Source organism: Crotalus tigris, unplaced genomic scaffold (genome assembly GCF_016545835.1).
Source record: "Crotalus tigris isolate CLP2741 ecotype Arizona unplaced genomic scaffold, ASM1654583v1 scf7180000024326.325410, whole genome shotgun sequence".
In the NCBI taxonomy this organism is placed as follows: domain Eukaryota; kingdom Metazoa; phylum Chordata; class Lepidosauria; order Squamata; family Viperidae; genus Crotalus; species Crotalus tigris.
This window is the reverse complement of record NW_024100497.1, coordinates 206511-234453: the sequence shown is the minus strand read 5'-3', so window position 1 is coordinate 234453 and position 27943 is coordinate 206511. Positions and strand designations below refer to the sequence as shown.

General features: G+C 40.8%; 1 protein-coding gene across 1 annotated transcript in view; it reads left to right on the top strand.

Moving 5' to 3' along the window:
- Positions 1-1948: 1948 nt before the first annotated feature.
- GALNT2 (polypeptide N-acetylgalactosaminyltransferase 2) overlaps positions 1949-27943 on the top strand; it is a 95569-nt gene continuing 69574 nt past the window's right edge. The window contains exon 1 of the mRNA XM_039325317.1: positions 1949-2201. Within this exon, the coding sequence (XP_039181251.1) occupies positions 2091-2201 (111 nt within the window). The 5' untranslated portion in view covers positions 1949-2090. The remainder of the gene's footprint in view (positions 2202-27943) is intronic.

Below are 27943 nucleotides of genomic sequence, written 5' to 3'. Positions count from 1 at the left end.
TATGTGACCAATTGGCTAGGTTTTTCAAAACTTTAAAGCTGTTGCTTTAAAATAATGGTATAAAAACCTCACAGAGTAGATAGGAAGAATACTGTGGGCACACATGAACACCATCAGTTATATTTAGCAAGGTAGAAAGTAACACTCTCCAAGCAGTTTCTTCATCTCCAAACTATTCATAAGCAACAGTCTGAAGAATCTCCAATGGCAAATTCAGTGATAAACATGGAGCACTTTTTTCCCTTTCCACCTGGTAAAACAAAACAAAATTTCTTTGGAATCATCTATCATCTTTTTGAATGACCAAAAATTACACACACACACACACAACCCCCCCTCCAAACCTTCTGTGATATGAATTCCTTAGGTGACCCAATTTGTAGAGGTTGGTTTGGGATAAGGAAAAATGATGAGATCAAATTATTCAGGACCACACAGGGGAAATGGGGGAAATCTTAGGAATTAAGATTTCCTATATTTGCTATAACCTATTATTTAAAGTTTCATGGAGCCATGATAAATTCATTCAGCTCCATATCCTTTCTGTTTTGGACAATTTGCATTCAATGAAGATCCCACATGGGCATATGGGAAACTCATTCATATTACAGGGTAGGCATTATATGGAGTGTGTCCCCATGTTTCCCATGGGCCAACTGATGCAGTGAAGGCAGGCAATATCATATTGTTCAATTTCTCCCTCATGCCCCTTCCAAGTACCATGTAGAGCTAGAAAACCAATCACAACTACAATGAATTAAACTATTGGGTCTTATTCATTTCATTTTTTAAAAATATGAGTGTTAGGAAATTCCAAAGAGTGTCTTATCTCCTTTCAATTGACTGTCCATACTGTTTTTCCCCCATATTATTCCTGTTACTGTGAATCTCACTCATCTACCTATCCTTGTTATATGCTACTTATTCCTAGTGCAATGACACTAGCCAGTGTATATTTTTTCCCTTGTTGGCACAACATTATACTTCACTGGCACGCACTGGCATTAGTAGCTTTGATGTACAAAAATAAAGATAGGCTATTATGAATTTTTATAGGGCATTCCTTATGCTTCTTTACCATTCTAATAAATACAGCCCAATAACTGTATTATTTTTTCATAACATCCCCAGAATAACTAAACCTGTCAGAATATCAAATATTAACCCACAACCAAATTGGTCAATTTATGAAATCAGGTGGGAAGTGGCATAAGGCCCATCATTAGTAATTGCCTTCCTATATGCTCAAATCTTTGCACAGAACCATTGGTGAGGGCAGTTTGCAGATCTGTGCTCCTGTACGGGATATTCCATCCATCCTTGCCATGAGTAAGCAGTTGGGAACAGTACAATCCTAAACAAGTACGCTTGGAAATAATTAGATCCTGCTGTGTTCAGGGCAAATCTCATAAGGATATCCTGCAACTTCTCCCTGCAGCTCCTAAAACGATTTCCTCGACATTTAAAAACTCAATGAGGAAAAACACGCATTACACCATTTCTTACTGATCTTACAATCTCGCTCCTAGAAAGTCGGCTACATTTCATTTTCTCCGACCTTAGGGATCAAGACCCGAGGAGCTCCCGTTCGATGCGAGAGGCGAGGCTTGAAGCCACGTTGCTGAAATCCAAATTTGGTTCCCCCCCCACCCCCAACCCAAGAGATTCCAGTACCCCGCTTTGCTTGCGCGCATTTGGAAGGGCATTTTGGAAATTGCAATGGGAAGATAGGTTCCCCCACCTCCCAACCGCAGAAGCAGCAGCCTGGCGGAACTTCCAGGCAAAGGAGCCAGCTGCCCGCCCTCACGCGCCCACAGCCGGCTCAGCCCGTCGCGGACAAACCGGAGGGACCCCAGGAGGCTTAAACGTGCAGCAGTCCGGACGACGTTCTTCGCCCCGCCCCCGCCTCTGGGAGGCGGAGCGGCGCGGCTCGCGATTGGCCAGGGGGTGGGCGCTCGCCCTCTGCCCCCTGACCCTGCGCGGCGGCGGCGGGCGGCGGCGGTGTGGGTAGCGGCAGCGGCTGCCGCCCGTTTCCTGCTGGCCTGGCGGCGGCTGGTGCCACTGCTCAGCGTTGGGCGGGCGGGAGAATAATGCGGCGCAGGTCTCGGCTGCTGCTCTGCTTCGCTTTCCTCTGGGTGCTGGGGATCGCCTACTACATGTACTCTGGGGGAAGCGCCGCGCTGGCCGGAGGCGGCAGGAAGGTAAGGGGGACGTGGAGCGAGCCGCTGGCTCCCCGGGCGCCGTCGTGGGCTGGTCGGGCTGGCGGGTGGACCGCTGCCTTTGCTGTCGGACTCTCCGGGGCGGAGGGACTCTTCTCCAGCCGGCGTTTCCGCCTGAGCCTCTCCGGCTCACCCGGAGGCTCTAAACTCTGTTCTTTGGCGTGGCGTGTGTGTGTGTTCGTGGGTGTGCGCGTGTCCAGGGAGAACTAGTTTCTCACCCAGGCGGGCGAGAAAGAGCTTCCTCTCCGGCTCGCCCGCCGTCCTCTGGCGTTCCTCTGGTTCCCCGGCCGCTTTCCCCAGTTGAGAAGTGGCGCCTGCCTGCCTGCCGGGAGACTTTCCTTTCAGTATCTCCCACTCTCCCTGATCCTGGTGTCTGGGCAGGCGTTTTGCGCTGCGTGGAGAACCTGCCCAAGCTAGACAGCGAGCGACCTTTCGGGAGAGTGGATGAGTCGCGCCCATCATCCCCGGCAACATGGCTGCGGATGATGGGCGTGGACGTCCAGCGCGTCCGGGGAAAGCTGCCGTATGCTGTAGTGGCGGCGGTTTGTGTGTGCATGCGCGCGTGTGTGTGTGTGTGTGTGGCGGCGGGGGGGATGCTCGTTCCCTTCCTGGGGAAAGCCCGGGGCTTGCGGGAGCTTTCCAGCGAGGGAAAGCCGCCTTTCATCTTTCCGGGGGGAGGAGAAGGCGAAGCTCGCTCTCTCGCCTCGGTGCAGTGCGGGAGTGCGCGATTCCATCTACGTTACGTTTCTGCTTTCCGCCTCCTCCCCTTTGAGAAGTGGAGGTGAGACCGGCTGCTTTTTCCTCGCCTTCTACGGCGGGGAAGCGCCAAGACATTCCCGGGCCAGCGGGAGAGAGTGGGTGGGTGGGTTTCTAGCCCCTCTGGCTCATTCTGGCTCTCTTTCAGACCGGGAGGGAAGAGCCAGTCTCTCCTGAGTCCCTTCTCGGGGGATTTCTTTGGAAAAAAGCAGATGGTTCCTTTCTGGACTTCAGTCTGGTTTCTAACTCGTCATTACCCGGGGCCGCGTCCAAACCAACTGGAGTGAGCCACGTCGTGGTTTGCGGGAAAATGAGCGTGGGAGGAAGATTATTAGGGTAATGGGGAAAGCTGGCAATCCTCTCTGTTCTCATTTGACTGGAGGAGTCCTTAATGGGATGTCTTGCTAGCAATAGTTCTTGGAACTCGAATGAATCATTGGAGCCACTTGAGTCGGCTTTCCTCATCCTTACTGCTGTTGGTCTCAATGATTTAGAATTGTTTTGTTTTAAGTATAATTAACTGGGTAAAGTAATCCTACTACTGCCATTACTGAGGGAGACCTGGGGAATGTTTATCCCTTTCTGTCTGTCTTTCCATTGTTGACCATTTCCATTTCACTACGGTTGAGTAGTTTCATTGGGAGAGAGTTAAAATGCCAAGGCTGGCATTTTAAGTTGATGCCAGGTTGAAGGCCGGTCAGGGAATCTGAAAGCTAGGATACTTTTGCTAAAATGTCTTTGGAATGCCACCCCCAGTTTTCTGCTCACCTATGTTAAAAAAACAAACAAACGGGGGGGGGGATCTCATGTTCACATTTACCAAGAATAAAGAATACTTCCTTCTTTCCATTATGTATTTTCTTCAATCATTCCTAATATAGCTGTTTGAAATAGTATAAATATGTGCTCATGGAAGTGGCTGCTCATTATATATGGTACACACGCACACGAACATACATATATACAAATACCAAGCATTCTTTTTCTAATGGGTTTACATGACAATTCAGTAGGCAGGTAATATATTTGACACTATTCATATTTAGAGATAACGTTAGAGTAAGGTGTGCTCAGTTTGATTCTTCAGCTAATTGTGTGACGAACATTGATAGTTACATTATTTGGAGAATTAAGATCTTCAGTCCAAATGATTAATTTTATGATTCCAAATTAAACCTTGTTAATTAACCAATTAACAAATAGTTCATTTCCTTATGCCCAAAAAACTCTTTCTAACATGAATATTATGATACAGCAAAGAAGCCTGTCAGTTTTTTTATGTTTAGCATAAATATAATAGCAAGTCATTTTACAGCTAAAGGAAATGGGGACTGTAATAGGAAATATTCACAAAATTGAATAGCTTAAAGCTTAAAGGACTAAAATGAAAAAAAAAAGTCCTAAAGTACAGTAATGACCAGCAGTATTGAAGAAATATATCTGCAAATGGGGGAGATTGACAATTATATCTGAATTGCTGGTTTAGGTTTCTATTTTCTGTCAATGAAGCATAATATTTAATCCCAACTTTTAGAATGGCTTAGTAATTCTGAGCATAGGAAGAAGAATGTACGGTAAGTGTAATGACTTTTGAAATTGTTCTAAAAGGCTCATTTAGCATGGATGCAAAGCCTTGAAAGAAAACATAACACATTCCATGTCTTTTGTGAATAAAAATTTTGCTGTTAGAACGTTCAATATATTCATAGAATTGTATACTATTTAATTAACCATAAAAAGATCATTACAAAATTGAAAGATCAATTTTAATAGATTGTAGTTTGGGTTTACAAAGTGTAACAGTAGATAAACTTTCAGTGAATTTGCAGGGGTGTTTTTATGTACAGAAAGTACTATTAAGTGTACTTTCTGTTAGTTTCAGCCAGTTACTTTTTTATTGCTTTCTTGAACTGTTCCTGCTCTAAACTTGTCTCAGTTTTGTTAGTTTTAATACTGTGGCAGGTATTTAAAACATTTTTTTAAAAAAATTATGAAGATTGGCCTATTTAAAGATCAGACTATCCAGGCCATAAACCTGAAGACAAAGAAGTGCTTTGGAGTGCCCAGAGGTGTGAACCTAGCACATAGATGCAACTCTGTAAAACAGCTTTGTCTTCAGCAGTTGCTGCAAAATCCTGGGAAGATAGTCTTAGTTTAAGGAATTGGGGACAGGTATTATGGTCTTTTTTTTTTTTTTAATTGAAAATTTTTAAATTTTACAAAACAATACGGTTCCCTTCCCCAAACCCCCCCAACCCTCCCATGCCCTCCCCCGACCTTCCCAGAGCTGAATACAGGCTTAATTAATATTTTTTCAAAAAGTCTTAAAACAAATATAAACCATAAACAAATCTAAATACATTAATTAAAGAAATTGTAAACTAGTTAACAATAATATATGTATAAAAAAAACAAAAATACAAGGAAATACGAGAAAATAGGAAGAAAGAAAAAGGAAAAAAGTCTATAAAATATCTTAAATTTTAAGTATAAGTTATTGAAAAGCTAAATAATATTTTTTTATATCCAACTTATATTGTATAAAGTCTATCCATTTTTTCCATACCAAAAAATACTTCTCTTGCGATTGGTCTTTCAAGAAAGCCGAAATCTTTGCCATTTCCGCCAAATAAGAAACTTTAAAAAACCACTCTTGCAAGGTAGGCAAAGATTCCTTCTTCCAACATTGCCCTACTAACAACCTTGCCGCTGTGATTAAATTTAACATCAATATAGTCTCTTTAGTATCACAATCAGAAACAATACCTAACAAAAACAGTTGTGGAGTAAATTTTACCCTTCTTCTAAAAATTCTTTGAATATTCCACCATATCTTAATCCAAAAAGCTTTTATATTTTTACATGACCACCAGATATGATAATAAGTAGCATCCAAACATCCACATCTCCAACATTTAGGCTGTAAGTCAGGATACATACGAGACATTTTTTGTGGATCAAGGTGCCATCTATAAAACATTTTGTAAAAATTTTCCCTTAAATTTTGGGCTTGTGTAAATTTAACATTCCTCACCCAAATAATTTCCCAAGTATCTAATAGAACCGGTTCATCAAAATTTTGTGCCCATTTAACCATACATTCTTTAACTAATTCTACTTCTGAATCCAATTCTACTAACACCCCATAAATTCTCTTAATATGGGTTCGTCTTTGATCTTTTATTTGTTTTAATAAATTCTCATCTTCTCTAAGGAAACCCACATTACGATCTATCTTCCACCTCTCCACTATTTGTCTATAATGAAACCATGAGTAAATAAGGTATTATGCTCTTTGAAATACCCTTTTGCCTTCAAAAACAGATCATAGTACAACCCTACTTAAAGTCTATAGGAATTACAGCAAAAGTGAAGTAGCAACCTGTACAGATATCTGTACAAAACTGAATTGATGGAATATTTATTACATTTAAGTTGTCCTTGATCTCCAGGAAAATTTGTGAGCTTTGTTTTCTCCCCCATTGTACTCTCATAGTAGCCTCTGAAGTAGATTAGGCTTTGAGATAATGGGTAAACCATTAAGCTTTGTGTATCTTTCTTTGAAGGATCTCATTCCAGCACTAACTGCTACATTGTATTAATTCTTAGGTAAGTAGGCAAGTACTACTTAGCTTTACAAGGTCAGGTTTGATCTTTCATTGCTATTTAGAATTAACTGGAACTGTTTTGGGAAGGCATCTTTCATTCATGCAGGGAAAACACCTCAGATTCATTCATTTCTTTACTAATTTCAGTCCTTTAGCCCAGATCGTTTCTATATTTCTACATGTCATCAATTAACAGTTTTGAAGAAATATAAATTATGCATTTTTTTTCTATCTGACGTATTTATATAAATTAGACTGTTCATTGGATACTGGTTTTATAGTTAAATAGAAGAAAGCACATCTAGATTCTTAATGTTGTTGCAGAATGAAGAAGCTGAAGAAATGAATTTTTGACTTAGATTTATAGAAAGATGTATGCTGTAGCCCAAAATTCTATAGTTCAAGTTTATTTGGTGGGGCTTTTTTCAGTAGCTGTCTACTTTGCCAATGTTCCTTGTTCAATCCCTAAGAGAAGTTGACTAGGTCTTATTAAAAGGGAGAACAGAACAGAACAGAATAGAATAGAAAACCTTATTGTTACCTTGAATGTACACTAATTGGCATACATTGAAATTAAATTTTGTTGCATACGGCTCTCAAAAAGTTCACCACCTCCAATATACACTATATAAATATGACATAAATAAATAAATACAGAATTATGCGTTTACCCACATATATTATATGACTCAGGGAGACAAAACAGTCTAGTTCGGATTATGTATACATGTGCATGGCGAGAAAAACGAATCTTGCGAGTTTACCAGACGGAAGGGATAGGGAACAAAGCTATTACAGAATCAGGTAGTCCTGCTAGAAATATTTTAAAACCTTCTTCCAGAGGGGAGCAACAGAAACAGACCACAAAGTGGGTGTGTGTGGGGTCTCTAATAATGCTTTGAGCTCTAAGCACATAGCGCTAATAAACAGCATCCTGAATACCAAGAAGCGAGTTTCCTATGATCTTCTTGGCTATCTGAGGCACTGCTGCCACCAAGCCAGACAGTGATGCAGTTTGTTAAAATGCTCTCTATCATGCCTCTGTAAAAAGTGGCTAGGACAGAAGGAGAGAGATGTGCTCTCCTCATCCGACGCAGGAAATGCAGAAAATGCAGACGCTTGGTTGGACACTTCACTACGGATGAAGCGTGGAGAGTTATCTGCACCCCGAGATACTTAATACTTTAGTATCTTAACTGCAAATATGCCTTTGCCTTGGTCTGTTTGGAGAAGTAGAATCAGTTATGCATGTCCTTCTCTTGTCATTTTAATTCAATTAGGCACAAGAAGTTAATGACATCTGTTAATTAATTAACACTCCATTCTTCTCTGGGTGATGATCTCTGGGATAGTCACAAAACTTTGTTCATCTACCATTGCTATTTGAGGCAAGATTGTATTATTTTGATATGTAAAATAATGCAGACCTTATTGTTAGAGATGTGATTTTATTATTTTAATATTCAGATTTTAGGGTGGTATATCTTTATCTCATTCGCTATAAGTAAACGAAATATAATAAATATGAGCCTGTAGCAATTTACATGCGAGCTATAGCTTTTTTAAATTGAGAGTATAGTAATCACATAATTCTGTAAGTTTCCCAAGTAATCCTTATGTTCAGATTGTTGCAGACTGCATCCTTAAGATATTAGAAAACAATGTTTAAACAACAGAATTAAACTAACATTTTTATATTTTCAAATATACATCATTACTTCAGTTCATAGGAGCGTCTCCAAGGTAGGGGTTTACACAGGTGAAACTACTGCTAATGGAAATGAGGCACCTTATCTATAAACCTACCTTTCCCATATTTTCTCACATTTTCCAGAGGCTTGAGGCTTTGTGAAATAAACTTTCAAAAGGCACAAGAGACTGGAGGCAGAGGAACTGCTAACATTTATTTCTTCCTCTAAATCAAAGCTTTTTTCTGAGCAGCTGAAGCATTTTTATTTATGGGATGAGAAGTCTGGATCCCAACTCTTTGTCTTTCTTCCCCCAGTACTCTAGAAAAAACTAGAATATTTTTCTCTTCAAATATTTATTTCCTGAAAAGCAAGCGGATGATTGACTTATTAGTAACAACAATCTGCTGTAACATTGTGCCAAGTGATAATGTGCATTCTTTCCAAAATATACTATATGTCTATTTTCACCAAGTGTTAAGGATATGCTAAAGATACCTTTTGGGAATACTGTATTCTCTAATGCATTAATACACACAAAATGGAATCACGTTCCAAATAATAGAAAAAATTCTTACCAAGCATGATAAAAAATATAGGGCTGCATAAAACTTAGATCATTTAATTAACTGAAGATGAATAACTTGTAATTATTGCAGTGTGCTTTTTAAGTGACACTTTTATATGGCTGTTTGCTAGACAGGTGACTGAGAACCTGCTGAATGAGAAATTTCTGGCAGTTTTCAGTGATGTGTAAAAATAGTTGAATTATTCCCCCTTCCTTTTTTCATTTTTTTCCTCCCTAATACCTTAAAACCTAAGTAATACCTAAGTACTAATCCTGCACTATCTGAAATTGCTAAGGAAGCATTTAGATTAGACTCCTTTGGGTTATTTTTAACTTTTATAGGTAAATCTTCTGTATATTATGCTGTATTTATGTGTCTTTGAAAGTGTGTTTCACTGAATTGAAGGCTGAGATGAAGCATCCTTTAAAACCAAAGTGATGGGACACAATGCCCTGTTTTTTTCAGCTATGTCCCTTTGCTTTGATGGATTACAGAAACTTTTCCATATTTATTTGATTTATATTGTACCTTCAGTTTTGTATAACTCCACGTGACATGCATACTGTTATTATTTGTATCCCACCTTTACTGTTTTTATAAGGCAGTGAACATATCCAGCATACCTTCTCCTATTTTCCCTCCAACAACAATCCTATGAGTGGATGTATGCATGTTTACCATTCTTCTCTATTAAGAGATACAGTCATTAGAAAATGCAAATGATGGATTTTTCTTCATATGTTTTAGTATATATGGTAGTACTTTCTGGTAGGAGAACTTTTAATTCCAGCTGAGTGGTAATTAAAAAAAGGACAAATATATTTTGTGACTAAGTTCCCACAGTTGGAGAGAAGCATGTTGCATTGAAAAATATCTTAGTGTTCCCGGAACTAGAATTAGGCAACATCCTTATTAGGTTCAAATCACAATATTATCACAAAATGAATATTTTTTCAGGACCTTTTGCATTTTTCATCACTCTTTTAGAGTGGGGCAGAGTAAGAAAAATGACTTTACAGCTTGAGTTAGTTTTAGAAGAATGCAGATTTAATTGGATTAAGTGTTGTTATATATATAGTATATAGGTTATACTCATGGGATAAAGACACCCTCCCCCAATATGAAATATAAAATTCAACAGTTATCTAGATTTGCCTTCAGTGGTAGTGCAATACTCTGGGCTTGATACATAATACATATACAACATGATTTTTCTAACTATTGCAGGAAAGATGTATTAGAACAATGAAATATATAGAAATAAAACACTTCAGTGCAGTAAATGTAATATGTAACTTCTGAGGATATAGCTTGATATAGGACAAAGCAGATAATACTTTATATATAATGGATCAGGGAATTGAAAGCTCCCTCTCTCAGGTGGTTCGTAAAAGAGAATGGGGCTAGATCCATTTTGCTTTTCTTGTTATTATTTTCTTATAAGAGCACTTTCTGGAAATGGATAAATGCCAGATAAGAAAAAGTAGTCCCAATTTAGAAGTGCAGATTGAAGATCAGGAAATTAGACAGCAAGCTCAGGACTAGCAAAAGCTAGAGGTGGTAGAGAATTTCTTTCCTTTATGGATTGTGATGAGAGGTGTGTGACTTTAAGCATAAAGTCACACATCTCTCATCACAAAGATAAGCAGAGTGGGTGGTAGATATTCCTTCTCAGGAAGGCTACTTGGACTTCCTGGAGATTTGTGGAAGTGGAATCACTTGAACTTGATTCTTCAGAGATTTTTCAATTTGTTCTAGAGAGGGTGATTTGCATGATTCCTAGACTTTAGAGTGAGTTGTCTGCCATGTCTCTGTTGTATAGGGATTTAAAAAAGGATTTAAATAAAGATTTAACAGTTTGTTGTTTCCTTATCCCATTTACCATTGCATTTAGGAACTTGTTAGGGAAGTTGACAATTGTAATTCAGTGTACAGTAGTTCAGAAATAGGGCTGGGTGGCCTCAGTGTATCCACAGTGCCACGTTCCAAATTGGTAATAGATCTGACAGTCAAAATAGATAATGCATACAAAAGGAAACCAGGAACAGAATACTATAGAGTTTAACTACATGCAGTCTCATCTCATGTTTTACTGTGATTAAACACTGATGGGTTACAACAGGAAACTTTTCCTTCCCTTTTTATTTCTTGCTTAGTTTAACAAGTAGTGTCTGGAAAAGTCCTGGGGAACCATAAAGCTTGATCACAATTTTATAGTAGTCTGATTGCTGCTAATGAAGTGTGTCTAAATGTGGATTTTCTATATGAAAAAAACTGCTTTTGCTTTGTAAAACTTTGAAATCTCAATCTCAATCAAGCTACAGATATCAAGCAAGTAGGATAGGTGAATTATAATTCTAGCAAAAGAAAAAGAACAAGCTTGTTCTTTTGCAAAAAGAACCCAGTCATTTGGGTATTATCTTTTTAGAGTCCCTAAAATAGTGACAAACTGTCTTTTACATTCTTGCAAATCGGCACAAATTCTAGCTAGCATTAGAAATTTACATTTCATGCTTGCTGGCTCTTTGCCACAATGTTATTGTGAGACGATAGGAGCTATATTAGTGGTTGGCTGTGCACAATCACATGATGAAAGCTTGGTCTGCGTGACAATTCATGAAATTACTACTGCAATTTATTCTATATAACAACTTGCAGGAGAAAATTGAACTTGTTATATGAAGTTGAAGAATGACAGGTAAATTTTGTTGATCTATTTCAAAATGTGTTTTTTAAACAAGAACTGTTAGTAGTATTCAGATTCAATGGTAAATATATGTAATCTACCATACTATATCAGTCACAGCGTCACTTTTGAAATATTATAGCAAATCCCTCAAAAAGTCTTAACAAATGTAGACATTATCATGAAAATTCTATTGATAGGAAGCATTTTGGCCATGATTTCAAGAAATTGGCAATGATATTCTTCTAACTATATTAATTGTTAGTTGCTGTCTATATATAGTTAATACTATTGGATTTACCCACTAACATTTTTGTTGTTCAGTCAGGACAAGATATTAATTTATTAAATTTATATGCTATCCATCTTGAGGTTGAGTGACTCTCTTGCTAGCTTTCCAATGTTCTCTGTAGGTAGCAGCTGAATATCAAAACAGGTTTAAATTCATTAGTATTTTATTACTGATAGCCTTAAAAATGTTTCAAATTTTGTAGAGTCATAACCATTTTTCTCTCAAATGAAATAATAAAATATCTGTTTTTGTGTTAAAATTGTTCATGGGTAACACTTCTGTAATTTAAATAAATCAGTCTACATGAGTCCTATTTACGATTTCTGAGCTTGTTAATGCATTGTTTATTAGTTCATGGTTTTTATATATTATCAATTTCCAGATGGAGTCATGGCTATGTATAATAAACCAGGGTGAAAATAATAACGTAGAAATAATAAAAATACTATTTTAAAAAATTATTAAATTGTATCATGAATTAATATAATAAACAGTGATAAGCATATTGATGTCAGATCTTGAATAAATAATCTTCTGAACAACCCTGTTTTTAAGGCTTTTCTAAAGGTCAGAAATGATGAGATCATCTAATTTTCGGGTTGGAGACTTTTTCATTGGGTTGGTACTATTAACAAAAAACAGGAGTTTCTTATTTTCTACTGCATCTCATGTGGGAGAGGAACCTCATGCACACCACCTGAGTGCAAAAGTCTCCTATATGATTGTGACAGGATATACATGTGATAAATGAGAAAATAAATACTGATGTGAAATAGATCATCAGCCTCCATAGCATGTATTCAGCCTCCATACCATGTAGAGCTCTAAATGTTAAAACCAGTACTTTAATTGTACACTGCCTGCTCCGAGAGAGAGTGCTGGTATTATTTTGTATAGTATTATTACTATATAGTAATAGTAATAGTAATAATAATAATAATATAAAGTTGGAAGGGACCTTGGAGATCATCAAGTCCAACCTCCTGCACAGGCAGGTAACCCTATACCATTTTGGACAAATGGCTGTCCAGTTTCTTAAAAACTTCCAGTGTTGGTGCATTCACTGCTTCTGGAGGCAGGTTGTTCCACTGGTTAATTGTTCTAACTGTCAGGAAGTTTCTCCTTAGTTCTAGGTTGCTTCTCTCCTTGATTAGTTTCCATCCGTTGCTTCTTGTCCTGCCTTCAGGCTCTTTGGAAAATAGCTTGACTCCCTCTTCTCTGTGGCAGCCCCTGAGATATTGGAACACTGCTATCATGTCCCCCCTCGTCCTTCTCTTCATTAAACTAGACATACCCAATTCCATCAACCTTTCCATATATTTTAGCCTCCAGTCCCTTAATCATCTTTGTTGCTCTTCTCTGTACTCTTTCTAGAGTCTCAACATCTTTTTTACATCGTGGTGACCAAAACTGGATGCAGTATTCCAAGTTTGGCCTTACCAAGATATTGTACAGTGGTATTAATACTTTGCGTGATCTTGATTCTATCCCTCTGTTAATGCAGCCTAGCACTGTGTTGGCTTTTTTGGCAGCTGCAGCACACTGCTGGCTTATATTTAAGTGATTGTCCACTAGGATTCCGAGATCCCTCTCACAGTTACTAGTATTGAGCAAAGTACCCCCTATACTATACCTATACATTTGGTTTTTCTTGCCTAAATGTAGAACCTTACTTTTTTCACCATTGAATTTTGTGTTTTATTTTTTTAATGATTCTATCTTGCTTATTGTTCGTGGGTGTGGAATAGCAAGGATATTCCAATAAATGAAAAGGAAATTCATGGGAGCCTACTGGCAACCAGATTATACCCTCAGCATTAGTGCTTTGTGTGACTAACAACTCTTCTCCCGGTGGAGAAGGTAGCACAGTGGAGGATAGCTATATAATATTTATTTATTTATTTATTTATTTATTTATTTATGACATTTATATACCACTTTAAGTGCAAGCACTCTCTAAGCGGTGTACACCAGTAAGCAATGTATATATATATTTACATTGCCCCCAACAATCTGGGTCCTCATTTTACCTACCTCGGAAGGATGGAAGGCTGAGTCAACCTTGAGCTGGTGAGATTTGAACTGCTGACCTGCTGAACACAGTCAGCTAAAGTGGCCTGCAGTACTGCACTCTAACTGCTGCGCCACCTCGGCTCTTCAATATGCTCAAGTCCAAGGAGGATATCTTCAAGAGAGGGTGCTCTTGTCTCCTTCTTCAGAAAAAGGTGGTGTGCTGCCTCTAACTCCGATTAAGTGCTGATCTATTTCCCTGATGTATCTGGTAATTCCACCCATGGGAGCCAGGTGGGCCAGGGATCCAGTTTACAATGACAGGGCTTGTATTGTCCAGTACTCTATCTACTTTCTTGGAATCTACAAGTGGCAAGGAATGCCAGATAATATTGCAAGACTATAGTTTTCGTTATAAGTATTCCTTGAGTTATGATGGCAGGTGGGACCATTGCCAAGTGTTGTTTCATAAAGTGCATCTGCATTGCTCAGCAATGGCAATCCTAGCAGTCCCAATTGCTGATGTTAACTGATTTGCAGCAGTCATTAGGCGAGGACCTATTTTCAACTTTCTGCTAAGTGGCTTTTTCTAGGTGGGGGAGGACTGTGCAGGGGTGCGCAGATGGCTAGAGCGGCACAGTGTGAGTGCAGTGAGGCTTGGGCTAGTTGCTGCTGGGTGAGGAAAGGGATGAGGGGGTATGCGGGAAGTGCAGCAAGGTTTAGAGAAGGAGCGTGGGGTTCATGAGTGGTGGACAGGAATGGCGAGGCTTTGGGAAGGTGCAAAGGAAGTGCAGTGAGGCTCTTGCATGGGGTGGTGTGAGGGGTTGGCATGACACAGCACAGAGGGGCTGGAGGAGGATGTGTGGGTGGGGGGACTTGAAATCACTCCACTGATGGCTTCCCCATTGACTTTCTGGAGAAGTCAGCAGGAAAGATCATGTGATCATGAGGTACTACAACCAGTCATAAGCGTGAGCTGGTTCCAAGAACCCAAATCATGATCATGTGACTACGGAAGTGCTGAGACAGCCAGAACTTTTAAGGACCAGTCATAATCACTATTCATTCAGTGCCATTGCAACTTTGAATGGCTGCTGAACAAATAGTTCTAACTTGAGGGCTACCTGTACCTCCAAATCTTTGGCTCATCTAGAGTTACCCAGATTTGCTTGCTTGTCCACTAGTACTTGAATTAATGTGGTCTTATTAGACACAATTCTGTGTTTATCTGTAGCAAGATAAGTTTTTCTTTACTTTTTATCTTATGGTACGTTTAGCTAAGTTGTATGTTGTATTCTTCTTTTACTTACGGTGGCATATAATCCCTTCATCTTTCTTTTCCACTTCCATGATCCATTCCAGTGTGATCTGGAATGATTCTGAGTTCTCTGGTTGGAAACCATTGTGTGCTTCCTATTGTGCCAGTTTTGGACTTGCTACATCTGTTCATCCAAATCCCACAAGCATCTTTCCACCTTGTTGGACTGTTCACCACCATTAATCATTTGTGTCTTCTTTAAGAGAGCTTAGTCTCATTTCTTGTATCCATAGCACAGTTTTCAGTTTTGTCTATTTCTTGCTTGGCTGTGAAGACATGCAGTAAACTAAACTGCGTGTAGTATATCATTACTGATACAGTAGATTCTCCTGAGGAATGCAAGGGATACATATGCCCCCTCTTCTCACCCCAAGAGCTCTAATCATGCAAATGGCTGCCATACTTGAAATTTGTACAATTCAATCAAGTTAGCTATTGGTTTATATGCTATGCCTTGGCTAGTAACTTATGTAAGCAATTTCATTCTTGACACTTTTTATGGGAAGCATTTATGTATTTATTTTTGTCAGGCCCAAGCCCATAGATGACACAGTGAAATCCAACTGAATTCAATCCTTCAGTTGCTTGATGGACGGAATCTTGCCAAACTAAAGCTATAATCTCCTAGCCTACTAGATACATCCTAAGTGATTCTAGGGCGTGGCTACTCTGAAACTCTTCCCTCTTGCCCCATTCAGCTCAGGACTGCACAGTCTCTTACTCTGGACCTCTCTCCTTAATTAATTCTGTCCCACCTTCTAGACGTATATGCCATTTCAATCAGAAAGTGTCCCCCAGTAGTTTATAGTTCTACTGCAATAATTGTATTAAAACATACAGAATAACACAGAGATAAAGCTGTAAGAAGCCACAACAATATCCTCAATATCAGCATTAACACACCCCAAGGAAAGTGTTCTTTCTTCAAGGTCAATTCAACCTGTCCTAGCATCTCTAGAGCAGTAGAATTGTTATGTTGATATGGGTAGGTATTTGTTCATTTGTGCCAGTGATTCCTATGTTATGGGCAAGTTAGAAATCTTCCCACCCCCAACTTACTAAGTATAGACTTAGGGAGTAAGTAGTATATGAAAATTAACTGGCATCTTTTTGCAGTATGCTAATTAACTTTTCTTTATCGATGACACTCGTCTTTATTGATGACAAGCATAATCTCAAATATGGATTTGTGTCAGTGAGAAATAATGGACTTGCAAAAAGCTTTTGAACTTCTTTGCCAAAAGTTAGTAAAAGCTAGGTCAGTGTTTTTCTAACTTGGCAACTTTTAAGATGTTGCCAGAATTCCGCTGCCAGCATGAAGTCCACACATCTTAAAATTTTCCAAGTTTGAGCTGGGTCAGTGATATATAAAAAGAAATGCTGTGGGATTAAGTTCAAACATTGTTTAAAAATATGATGAAACAGATTGATGTACACATAAATATAACTGCATTTCCTCAACAATTTTTGATTTCAGTAGAGACATGTACAGAGCAGTCGGGCTAGTTATGGGGCAGAAGCATTTATGCTTGTAGGAATTGCAGCCAGTCACAACAGACTGTGCCTGCTATGAGAAAAACTACCTGTTGGGAGGGAGAGAAATACTGGCATTGGCTGGCATTCTTCCTTTCAGTCTCCACTTAGGCCGGACCATATTTATCTTTCTTGTGCCTCTCCCCTGACAGTGAAGGGGGTCATTTTCTGCCAGGGGAGGGCTAGATGACTGAGTTTTTTGTTTCATGCTTTTTGCAGATCCCCCTGCAATACCGTATTGCCATGGGACCCCAGGGAACTATGTCAAACAGTTTGGAAACTAGTAGTTAAAAAAGAAGTATACAGGTAATCCTCGCCTTAGGACCACAGTTGAGCCCAAAATTCCCATTGCCAAGCAACACGGTTGTTAAGTGAGCTTTGCCCCATTTGGCCACCTTTCTTGCCACAGTTAAGAGAATCAGTGCAGTTGTAAATAACATGGTTGTTAAGTGAATCTGGCTTCCCCATTAACTTCACTTGTTAGAAGGTTGCAGAAGGTGATGACATGGATCACCAGGACATTGCAGCCATCATAAATACATGTCAGATGCCCAGCGTCTGAATTTTGATCACGTGACGATGAGGATGCTCCAGTGGTGGTAAGGGTGAAAAATGGTCATAAGTCACTTTTTTCAGTGCCGTTGTACCTTCGAACAGTCATTAAGCAAAGGGGATTTAAGTCAAAGACTAACTGTAGTTTCCATATGTGGAAACAGTGAAAAAAATAACAGCAGTAGGGGAAAAGATTGCTTTGGTTTTTACTGAGGACGTATTTCTTCCGTATAGTTATTCTAGTTCTGACACTTCAGCTGTTATTTTGCCATTGCAAAAGTGTCTAGAAATGGAATTTTCTTAATGGGTTTTCTTAAACTTTTCAAGCGTACAGATCATTCATCTACTTTTATATTTTAAAGAATACCTATGGCAGTTTAAAAAAATGCACAAGGTGTTGTCTGAATTTATAATTCAATGTCTCATGCTTTCCTTATACAGGTAGCCCTTGACTTAACAACAGTTCGTTTAGTGACCATTCAAAAAAGTGATTTAAGACCATTTTTCAATTACGATTTTTTCCAGCATCCCCATAATTATGTGATCAAAATTCAGATGCTGGGCAACTGGTTCATACTTATGACCGTTGCTGTGTCCCAAGGTCATGTGATTGCCTTTTGCGACCTTTCTAACAGAAAAAGTCAATGGGAGAAGCCAGGTTCACTTAACCAGGTTAACTTATCAGCTGCTGTGATTCACTTAGCAACTGAGACAAGAAAGGTTGTAAAATGGGCAAAATTAATTTAACAAATATCTCACTTAACAACAGAAATTTTGGGCTCAATTGTGGTCATAAGTTGAATACCCGTATTCTGGAGTTAGGAATAGGGATCGTCTTATCAAATGTTGTTGAAAATGATTAGAAAAGAAAGCATTGCTAGTTTTATCTAATATTCCCTTCAAGAGCCATGATAATTCAGGACTCTAAATTTTCAACATCACATATTCTCCAACAACTTGGATGCACATCCATATAGGCCAGGGGTAGGCAACCTTGGCTCTTTTATGACTGGCTGAGGAATTCTGGGAGTTGAAGTCCACGAGTCATAAAAGCCAAGGTTGCCTACCCCGATATAGGTGCTATACTCATAGTAAGGTATGTATGTATTCATTCAGATGTTGTAGTTATTCAGATATTATGTATTCATTCAGATATTTTAGCTAGTACTGTGGAAATTCTTTTTTAAAAAACAAACAAACACCTGAATGATAATATTAAGAATAATAAAAAAATATAACTGTAAATTGAAGTGATCAAGGAAAGTTCATCAGAAATCTTGCTGCCTTTGTATATGCTGTAAGCTGTTTTGGTTTCTAAAGTCTGGTTTTAAAAATACTCCACCCACTCATGACTGGATTTTTCCCTTGATTGCAAAAGATTTTAGTTTAGAAAAAGTAGAAGAATAAAAAAGATAAATATCATAGAATCCATTTAGACTAGAGCACATGGTCAAAATTTGAATGCTTGACAACTGATTCGTATTTGTGATGGGTGCAGTATCCTGGGGTCATGTGATTACCTTTTACAGCCTTTTGAGAAGCAGAGTCAATGGAGAAGCCAGTTTCACTTAACAACTATTAGTGTTACTAACTTAACAACTTATAACAACTGCAGTGATTCATTTACCAAATGGTAAAAAAGATTACAAAATGGGGAAAAGCTCACTTAAGAACTGTCTTGCTTAGCAAGAGAAATTTTGGGCTCAGTTGTCATAAGTCAAGGACTACCAATATGAAATAATAAAAAGTACATGTGTATTGTCAATTTATTTTCATAGGACAATATTTAGAGGAAATTGCTTTCCTGTCATATATATTTGCCATATCAGAAAAAAAAACATCCACACAATGGAGCATTATTGCCTAAAAATAAGTACAGGTAGCCCTTGATTTATGGCCACAATTGAGCCAAAAATTTCTGTTGTTAAGTGAGACATTTGTTAAGTGAATTTTGCCCCTATTTTATGACCTTTCTTGCCATAGTTGTTAAGTGAATCGCTGCAGTTGTTAGTTTAGTGACATGGTTGTAAAGTGAATCTGGCTTCTCCCTTGATTTTGCTTGTCTCGAAGGTCACAAAAAGGGATCACGTGGCCCTAGGACACTGCAACCGACATAAATGTGAGTCCGTTGTCAAGCATCTGAATTTTGATCCCATGTCCGTGGGATGCTGCAACAGTCATAAGTCACTTTTTACAGTGCCATTGTAACTTCAAACGGTCACTAAACAAACTGTTGTAAATTGAGGACCACCTATACTAATCTTTTAGGAATTTAGGCTAAGAATTAATTGGCTACCATCAGTAGGATTAGGTTAGAACATGTAAAACTTCAATTGATGATTTAGAACAGTCAACAGTCTTTAATCACGGCTTGAAATGTGATCTTTCAGTTAAAATAGGCAGTATTCTTTTGGAATTAGGAATCTTGGTTGTAAGCTGGGTTCCCCCCCCCCCCCGCCAGTGCAGAGTTTGCTTAAAATTAATCTAAAGCAAGAATGAACTATAGATTTCCACATTATATTCACTGACTCTCCCATCACCCCTGTGATTATTACTTTCAAATCTGCTCGATAAGCTTGTTTCTTGTTTTTCATCTTATTCTGTCCTAAAATGAATGCATAGTTCTGTCCTGAATTGTATTCTTTTAAAAACCATTGCTCTGAACACAGCAAAGCCTGAGGTTTTATGCATTGTAAGAATGGTTAATTATTACTCTTTATGGTAACGTTTTCATGCTGTTCTGATAGAAGTAAGGCCATGTGGGAAGTTTAATTATTTGATTTCTCATGCTGCTGTTTTCTATTCTGGTGCTAAGGCAACAGACAAACAAATTGTTGGATTTCATTCACATTATTTCACTGTTTTAATGCTGCCAGAATAGCTTGGATTTCAATCATGGAGGAATGGTAGTCTTGCCAGTCCTGTAGTATCTGGAGATAGAAATGATATTGTGCATATATGATGCGGAATGCTTTGTACTATTGTGATTATAACCAATAAAGGAGAATATTTGTAGCTCAGGGTTAAAATGAGGAGTCCTTGGTGTTCTCTGAGCTTGGTTGTTTGAGACTTGAGAAGACTGGCAACCTTTCATTTTAGTGAGCTATAATGTCACCTGAGATTACGTCAAACCCTGACCATTCCTTTTTTAAAACTAATACGAACAAGTATGAAGGTTTGGATCATTTTTCCTCAATAAATATATGAATAAACATATTTTAGATTCATTTGCTTAATTGGGTTCTCTTAATTAGTTTTAGGATTTGTGTGGAAAACAGAACATGCTTTAGGTCATATCTATCCAGAAATATTGGACATTTGAAAGGATTCACAACCTTTTAAGCACCCTTGTAGTAGTACTAAATTGGAATTTTCTGGTTCATCCCTCTTATGGATTAACAAAAGATGTTGACATGAATGTGAACTTGTCGTCTGCTTGTACTGGGAAGGAAATAATTGTTAGGAAAGACTTGTTGACACAAAGCAGGCAGAAATAATACTTCAACAAACTTTTCTGTTAAAGTTTGTTTGTTGAGCAACAAGCTTTTTCAGAATCTTAATTTCACTAAAACCACTTTTCCAATTGAATAGTCATTTTAAAATTAATGTCAGAATATGCAAAAAGTATTGCATCTAGCTAAGGGTATTTTAGACCAGCCTTTCTCTACTGGGGTTCTGTGGGTCAAATCATGATTAAATGAAAGCATTTCTTCCTTGGCTAGTTGAAGCTGTATGCACAATGCATGCTTTTAAAAGCTTGGGCTTATCCTTTTTTTTAATAATAGTTTTATTAGAAATTACAATCAAATAACATGAACATACTAAAAGAATAAAAAATAGAAAGTACAGAAAAAGAAAAAATAGAAATAGAAAAGAAAGATAATATAGTAAAAAAAGAGAAAGAAATATATAAAGAAATGACTTTCTCCGTCATCACAAGTAGAACCAATGTAGTATCTTACAACCTTTATCCCAGAAGAAAAAATAAATAAATCATTAAAATTGTGCTTACAATTTCTTTCACTAAGGATTGAAGGAGACTAACTAGCTGCTGTAAAACCTGTTGATCTGAAGGTTCATAATAGCTGAAAATGTACTGACAAGCAATTTCCAAATGTGATTAGAAAAGGAAATATGCAGAGCTAGTGACCTTTGAAAAACGCTCATTGCGATATGAGCTAAAATGGCTTTCCTTTATCACCCAGAGCTCTTAACCTGCCAGAGACCGCTGTCTTGCAACTGCATGGAACACTTGTGGGTGATCTCAAGATTTCTCCTTGTTTAGAGAGGAAATACTACTTGCCCATTCTTCATTCTGCTCCGCTTTTAGCAGAGCCTTCTTCGGTTTGCCATTTCTTCCTGAAAGTTGGGCTGATCTTACATTATAAGATCGGGGGTTAGATTTTTTTTTATTTTTTATTTGTAAGGCTGATGCCAGAATATAGGAGATAAGGTTAGAGAAGAAAATGCTTATGAAGCTGGTGTGCATGCTTGCGTGCTTGTTTTATTTTATTTATTTTCTTTATTTTGTAAAAAGAAATGAAGATTATGTAGGTATTAGCCACTGGGGTTATAATGATTATAGAAAGGATTAGTATGAAGATGTAATAATTTTAAAATGTTATTAAAGTTATTAAGTGGAAATTAGTAGTACAAGATTATAAGCTTCCTTTTTCTGTTATGCATAAAAACAGTTTGTCACAAGTATTTCCCCAAATAATTACATTTGAAATATTTCTGTCTTGTGCTTCCTTCAAGAAGTCCGGTTTGGAGAACAATGAATGGAGCAATCTCATTTTGCTTCAGGAGACTAGGAGGGGGGGGGGGGAGAAAAAAGATTTCTCTGCTTCCATGCAGTTGTTTTCTGGTGAACTGCAATCCTAATACTAGTTTCATTAATATTCAGTCTAAGTTCAGTATTTGAACCAGATTAATTGCTACATTTAATAGTGAAATGTCTTATATTATATGGCCTAGAATGACAGCAGTTAGCTGATTTGGTTGAATTAGAAAGCTAAGTAGGATCAGCCTTAATTTGGCTGGAGACCATTTGGGAGCTGTAAGCTAGACTAGGAAGATGAAAATGCATTGCAGAAGACCATTGAAAATGACTTTGGTATTAGGCCAAGTGAGTTGCATGGTGATGTCCATGTAAGTCAACAGAAGTTGAGATTGACCTGAATTGCTGGCTAGTAAACCTATGTAAAAATACCCTATTTGTTTATTCTTAGTCCAAATAACTAATGTAATCATCTATCATAGTTGCTTTGTCAATGTTGAATATTTTTGAAGTTGTATAAATACCAAATTACATATGACATGAGTTGGCTATGATAGGATTGATGCTTTTCTTTTAGAAATTACATATGAAAGTTCCTTTATATGGATCTGGATGTAATCATGTGTAGGCATGTAATTGTAAAGTCATTAAAACTCCGTCAACTGTTCACATTACCAACATTTAGTCATATAGAATCAAAATTCCACACCGAATCCTATGCTTTCATTATTTTGATCTCTTTGGGATTTAATTTTATTTGCCTTAATTAGTTTATCACTTGAATTTGCTGATTGAAGAAATGGTGTTGGTACGTCCAGTGACGTTGATGATATATCAACACCTTCTCCAGCAGGATGGCTGTAGAGTCCAAATGGATGGGTTCTATGACGGCCTTCCTGCCTGGCAGACTGGGTAAAAACTTCGGCCACACCCCTTCCTTGGGGCGTGACCCCAGTTTTGACTCAGTCTCGAAGCCTGGTAGAAGTGCGAGAAGCAGCTCTTAGGAAAGAAGAGTTTTCACAAAGAAAAGAATATCCTCTTCCAGTTTTTTTTTTTTTTTCCCCTTTTTGCAGCAGGCAGGGATCCCGGGCAGAGGAATAGAACACCGACGCCTCCCAGCCAGGATCGTCGGAGTGGTGAGAGGATCGCCAGGGCGGTTAGCCAGGGGGGCTCGGGCCGGTCAGTGGATCTTCCGCGGATCCCGCCAAACAGCTGTTTGGCGCGGGGACAGTTCCCGGACCACCCGCCGGGCAGCTGAGTGGCACGGAGGCCACTCGGTCCGGCGGAGGAGCTGAGGCGCCGTTCAGCGCCAAACAGCTGAGCGGCGCGGGAAAACAGAGCGCTGATCAGCTGAGCGGCGCGAGAAGCGCAGCGCGCCCAAACCGACCGGCAGAGCCTCAGCGCCGTTTTTTCTCCCCCAGCGGAGAGGCACAGCCCCCTTAAGGACAAAAGAGCCATTCAAGCCGGTTAATTACCCTATTGCTGGCTATTAAAGACCCGCCATTGTTGGAGCCTCGTGGCTCATCCGGCTACTATTGGGAGGCGGGGCTTCCTCCCATTCGCCATTTTAAACAAGCAGTTTAGCCGCCGCTTTTTTCCTTTACATTAAGACACTTGGGCAAGAGGAAGGAAGAGGAATAAAAGATTAGAACCTCTATCAGTTCTGAGCGTGGTCTGCTACCACAGCCACAGACCGGGGGAGAGAGAGATATAAACTGTACTTTTGTCTGGACTAGGTGAGGAGGTGAGGAGGAATATTTTTTCTTTTCCTAACTGTTCCTATAGTGACCTTTAGTCACTGCCTTGCAGGATCTTCTGTCCAAAGATTCCTGTCTGTCCGGCCATTGTTTGTATAGGCAGAAGAGGGCACAGCCCCAAGCATCTGCATCTGATCTGCGTATCTCATTCCCCCTTTCCAGGCATTGCCTACTCGGGGTGTCTGGCACAATGGCAGACAATGTCTCGTATTCAGTCACACAGGTCCCTCAATTGTCCCCCCCACAGCAACAACAAAAACGCAGATCTTCTGAATCAGAGGTGGGGGGGAAGAAGAAAGCTAAAACAAAGCACCTTTCTCAGAAGGGACAGTCCAAAACGGCTGAGCGAGAGGCTTTGAGGAGACATTTGGCTTTAGAAAGGCAAATTAGCAGAGCACAGAGAACCAATGTCAATGGGACAAATTTGGTTTCCCCTGTCCCAGGGGTGGCACCCAGCACAGAACCTACTGCCGAGGAAGTGCTCAAGACTTGGTCTCCTCCTGGGGAAACTGAACAGTTAGATTCCTCCAATCCCTCCTCACCAGCTTCTTCACCCGACCACACTCCAGCGCCTCACCCCAACGACAAGGCGCAGGAGAACATATGGTCGGCACAATTTCATGCATTCATGCAGGATGCATTCTCCCAGTTCATGGCTTCTAAGGGGCAAGTGGCCTTTCACACACCCCGTAAGGGACGGGCTAGGCCGCCCCCTACCAGCATCTCTGAAACTTCCTCTCAATTGGGAGAGGGTGACTCAGTAGACCTGGACATGTCAGACATGCCCCTCTCGGAGGACGAGGAGACCGCACCTGAGCAGGCGACAAGCTCTGGCCTCTTTAACCCAGCGCTCCTAAAATCACTCCTGATAAAGGCAGTTTCCACAGTCAACCTAACATCAGTACAGGATGAGAAGCCCTCAACAAGCAAGGAGGCCAATCCTCTATTTGCCAAAAAGGTTCCACAAGATAAGTACATCCCATGTGCGGAGGTCTTTATGACCACGCTGGAGGAACAATGGTCCTCACTTGCAAGCCCACCGGCACCTAACAGCGCGGAAAGAAAGCTTTTCAACCTATCTCCCTCCTTCTCTAACATGTTAGAGGTTCCCACTGTAGATAACCCCTTGATCTCATTATTTTCTACCTCCGCGATTCCAGGAGACATGGCGGAGGTCTTGAGACCTGAGGAGAAGAAATTTGAACACTCCCTCCGGCGTTCCCATATGGCCGCAGCCTGGGCGGCCAGAGCAGCCACTTCATCATCATTCTTCGCGAGGGCCAGTATCATGTGGCTGAGGGAACTGCAAGGCACGGTGCCTCCAGACCAGGTCAGAGTACACCAAACATTGGCCAAGCTCCTCGCGGCCTCTCAATTCGTGTCTGACGCTTCACTGTACGCAACAAAGTATGCGGCAAGGTCCATTGCGGCCACAGTGGCCTCGCGAAGGCTACTGTGGCTCAAAAATTGGAAGACAGACCTGAGGTCCAAATGGCGTCTTTCGACGTCCAAATACAGTGGAGAAGCCCTGTTTGGTTCCATTCTGGACCCACACGTCAGCGAAGGCAGAGACAAGAAAAAAATCCTAGTGCATCCATCAAAGAAGTTAGACAGGAGAGGCAGTCAGGACTTCCGGAGACAGGGCTCCCGCCCAGGAAGCCCCTGGGAATGGAGACAGCCCTTTCGATCAGGGCAATCCTGGGACTGGCCCAGAGGCTCACGATCCTTCTATCCGAGACAGGATCGAACCCAGGATCGCCAAAGCCCGGGAGCCAGAGGCCAGTTCCAGTCCAGACGCCCATATAGGGGAGCGGGAGGCAGATCCTTTAAGCGTACCAAGTGACGCCAAACAGGACACTCCCATCGGGGGTCGGTTAGGAAACTTCATCGAGGTCTGGGAGCAGACCACCACCGACGCCTGGGTCTTGGAAACGATCAGGCATGGCCTGACCTTAGACTTTTGTTCTCCCCCACCAAGCCGGTTCATCAGATGCCCCATCTCCAGAAAGGTACACAAGACGAGGCTGATAACTTCGGCCATAGCTCACCTCCTGTCAATTCAAGCCATAGAGAGGGTACCAAAGGAAGAGGAGGGAAGAGGATTTTATTCCATCCTCTTCGTTATTCCAAAGACATCATGAGGGTGGAGAGCAATATTGGACCTGAAGGGCCTGAATCATTTCATAAAGTACAGGAAGTTCAAGATGCACTCATTGAAGTCCATCCTAGCCAGCGTCAGGGAAGACGATCTATTCTCCTCAATAGATCTCACAGAGGCGTACCTACACATTCCCATCCATCCCAGCTACCGGAAATTCCTCAGATTTACATACGCGGGCCGGCATTACCAATACAGGGCCTTACCCTTCGGACTATCTTCAGCACCAAGGGTATTTACCAAAATCCTAGCTGTAATAGCAGCCCATCTCAGGCTGATGCCGGTTCGCGTACAGTTTTATCTGGACGACATCTTGATTCAGTCCAGATCTCAGGAACAAGCAAGGGCAGATCTCAAGACCACGATCCGAACCCTACAGGGGCACGGATTCTCGGTCAATCTAAACAAGAGCCACCTCATTCCCTCAAGGAGACTGCAACACCTGGGCGCGGTGATAGACACGTCACAGTGCAGGGTATTCCTTTCCAAGGAGCGACTGATCAGCATATCCAAGCTAATCCACCAAATTCAAAAGATCAGGAGAGTGCCCTTGCTACAACTCTCGAAGCTCCTGGGGAAGATGATATCTTGCATGGGCATCATCCCATGGGCAAGGCTCCACTCGAGGGAGTTGCAGTGGTTCCTCCTACCCTACCAGAGGAGGAACCTCAGCACCTCCAGCAGGAGAGTGCCGGTACCAGCACAGGTGATGAAATCACTAAAATGGTGGCTATCCCCCATGACACTCAAGGGGAGCATATTCAGGGAACCGAACAGGGTCACGCTCACGACAGATGCGAGCCTGTTCGGATGGGGAGCCCATCTGGGGACCCAGATAGCACAGGGCCAGTGGGGTCAGAAGGACCTGTCACACAGCATCAACTGGCTAGAGCTCCGGGCCATACACCTGGCCCTCCGTCATTTCTCACACCTAGTAACGAGGAGGCACGTCCTCGTGCTTACAGACAATGTAGCAGCCAAGGCGCATGTAAACAAGGAGGGAGGAACGAAATCAGTGGAACTAATGAAGGAAGCATTGGCTCTGTCTCGGTGGGCAGAAGCCAATGTGAGTTCCATCAGAGCGGAACACATCTCAGGGGAGACAAACACCCAGGCAGACTCCCTGAGCAGAGCCAAGGTGGACCAGTCGGAATGGCGTCTGGACCCGGCTCTCTTCGAGGAGATCTCCCGGAGGTTCGGACAACCGCACCTAGATCTATTTGCCAACCACAAGAACACACAGCTCCCCAGGTTCTTCTCCAGATTCCCGTCCCCGGGATCGGAGGGAACGGATGCTCTCAGGTGCCGGTGGCCGGCGCAACTCCTGTACGCCTTCCCACCACTGCCATTAATACCGGCAACCATACGCAAGATGATCCTGGAGGGCGCAGAAATGGTCTGCATTGCCCCTCACTGGCCACGGCGCCCGTGGTTTGCCGACCTCGTGGACCTTTCGATATCACCTCCGTGGAGGATCCCCCCGGACAAGGTAAAACTCAGTCAGGGCAAGCTTGTACACCCAGATCCCCAGTGGCTACAACTAGCCGCTTGGCATTTGAGCGGCAAAGCTTAACTAAACAATCTTATTCTGCAGGGGTGATATCGATCATACAGGCATCACGAAGAGCGTCCACTAATAGGATTTATGACGCTACGTGGAAGGGATTTTGTAGGTGGTGCGCTTCGCTTCACCTAGACCCGACCGCAGTATCTATTCCCAATATCCTAGATTACCTACTGGAGGGTCTTAATAAGGGCCTGTCAGTCAATACTATCCGCAGACAGATATCGGCCCTCTCAACTGTACTCTCCTGCGACAACTTAACTTCCCTAGCACAGCATCCAGCTATTAATGCCTTTTTAAAAGGGGCATCTAACACAAAGCCCCCAGTCATACACAGGTACCCGTCCTGGAACCTGCCTAAGGTCCTTCTAGCCTTGACATCAGCACCCTTCGAACCTCTTGAAACATGCTCACTCCATCACCTATCACTGAAGGTAGCTTTCCTTGTGGCAA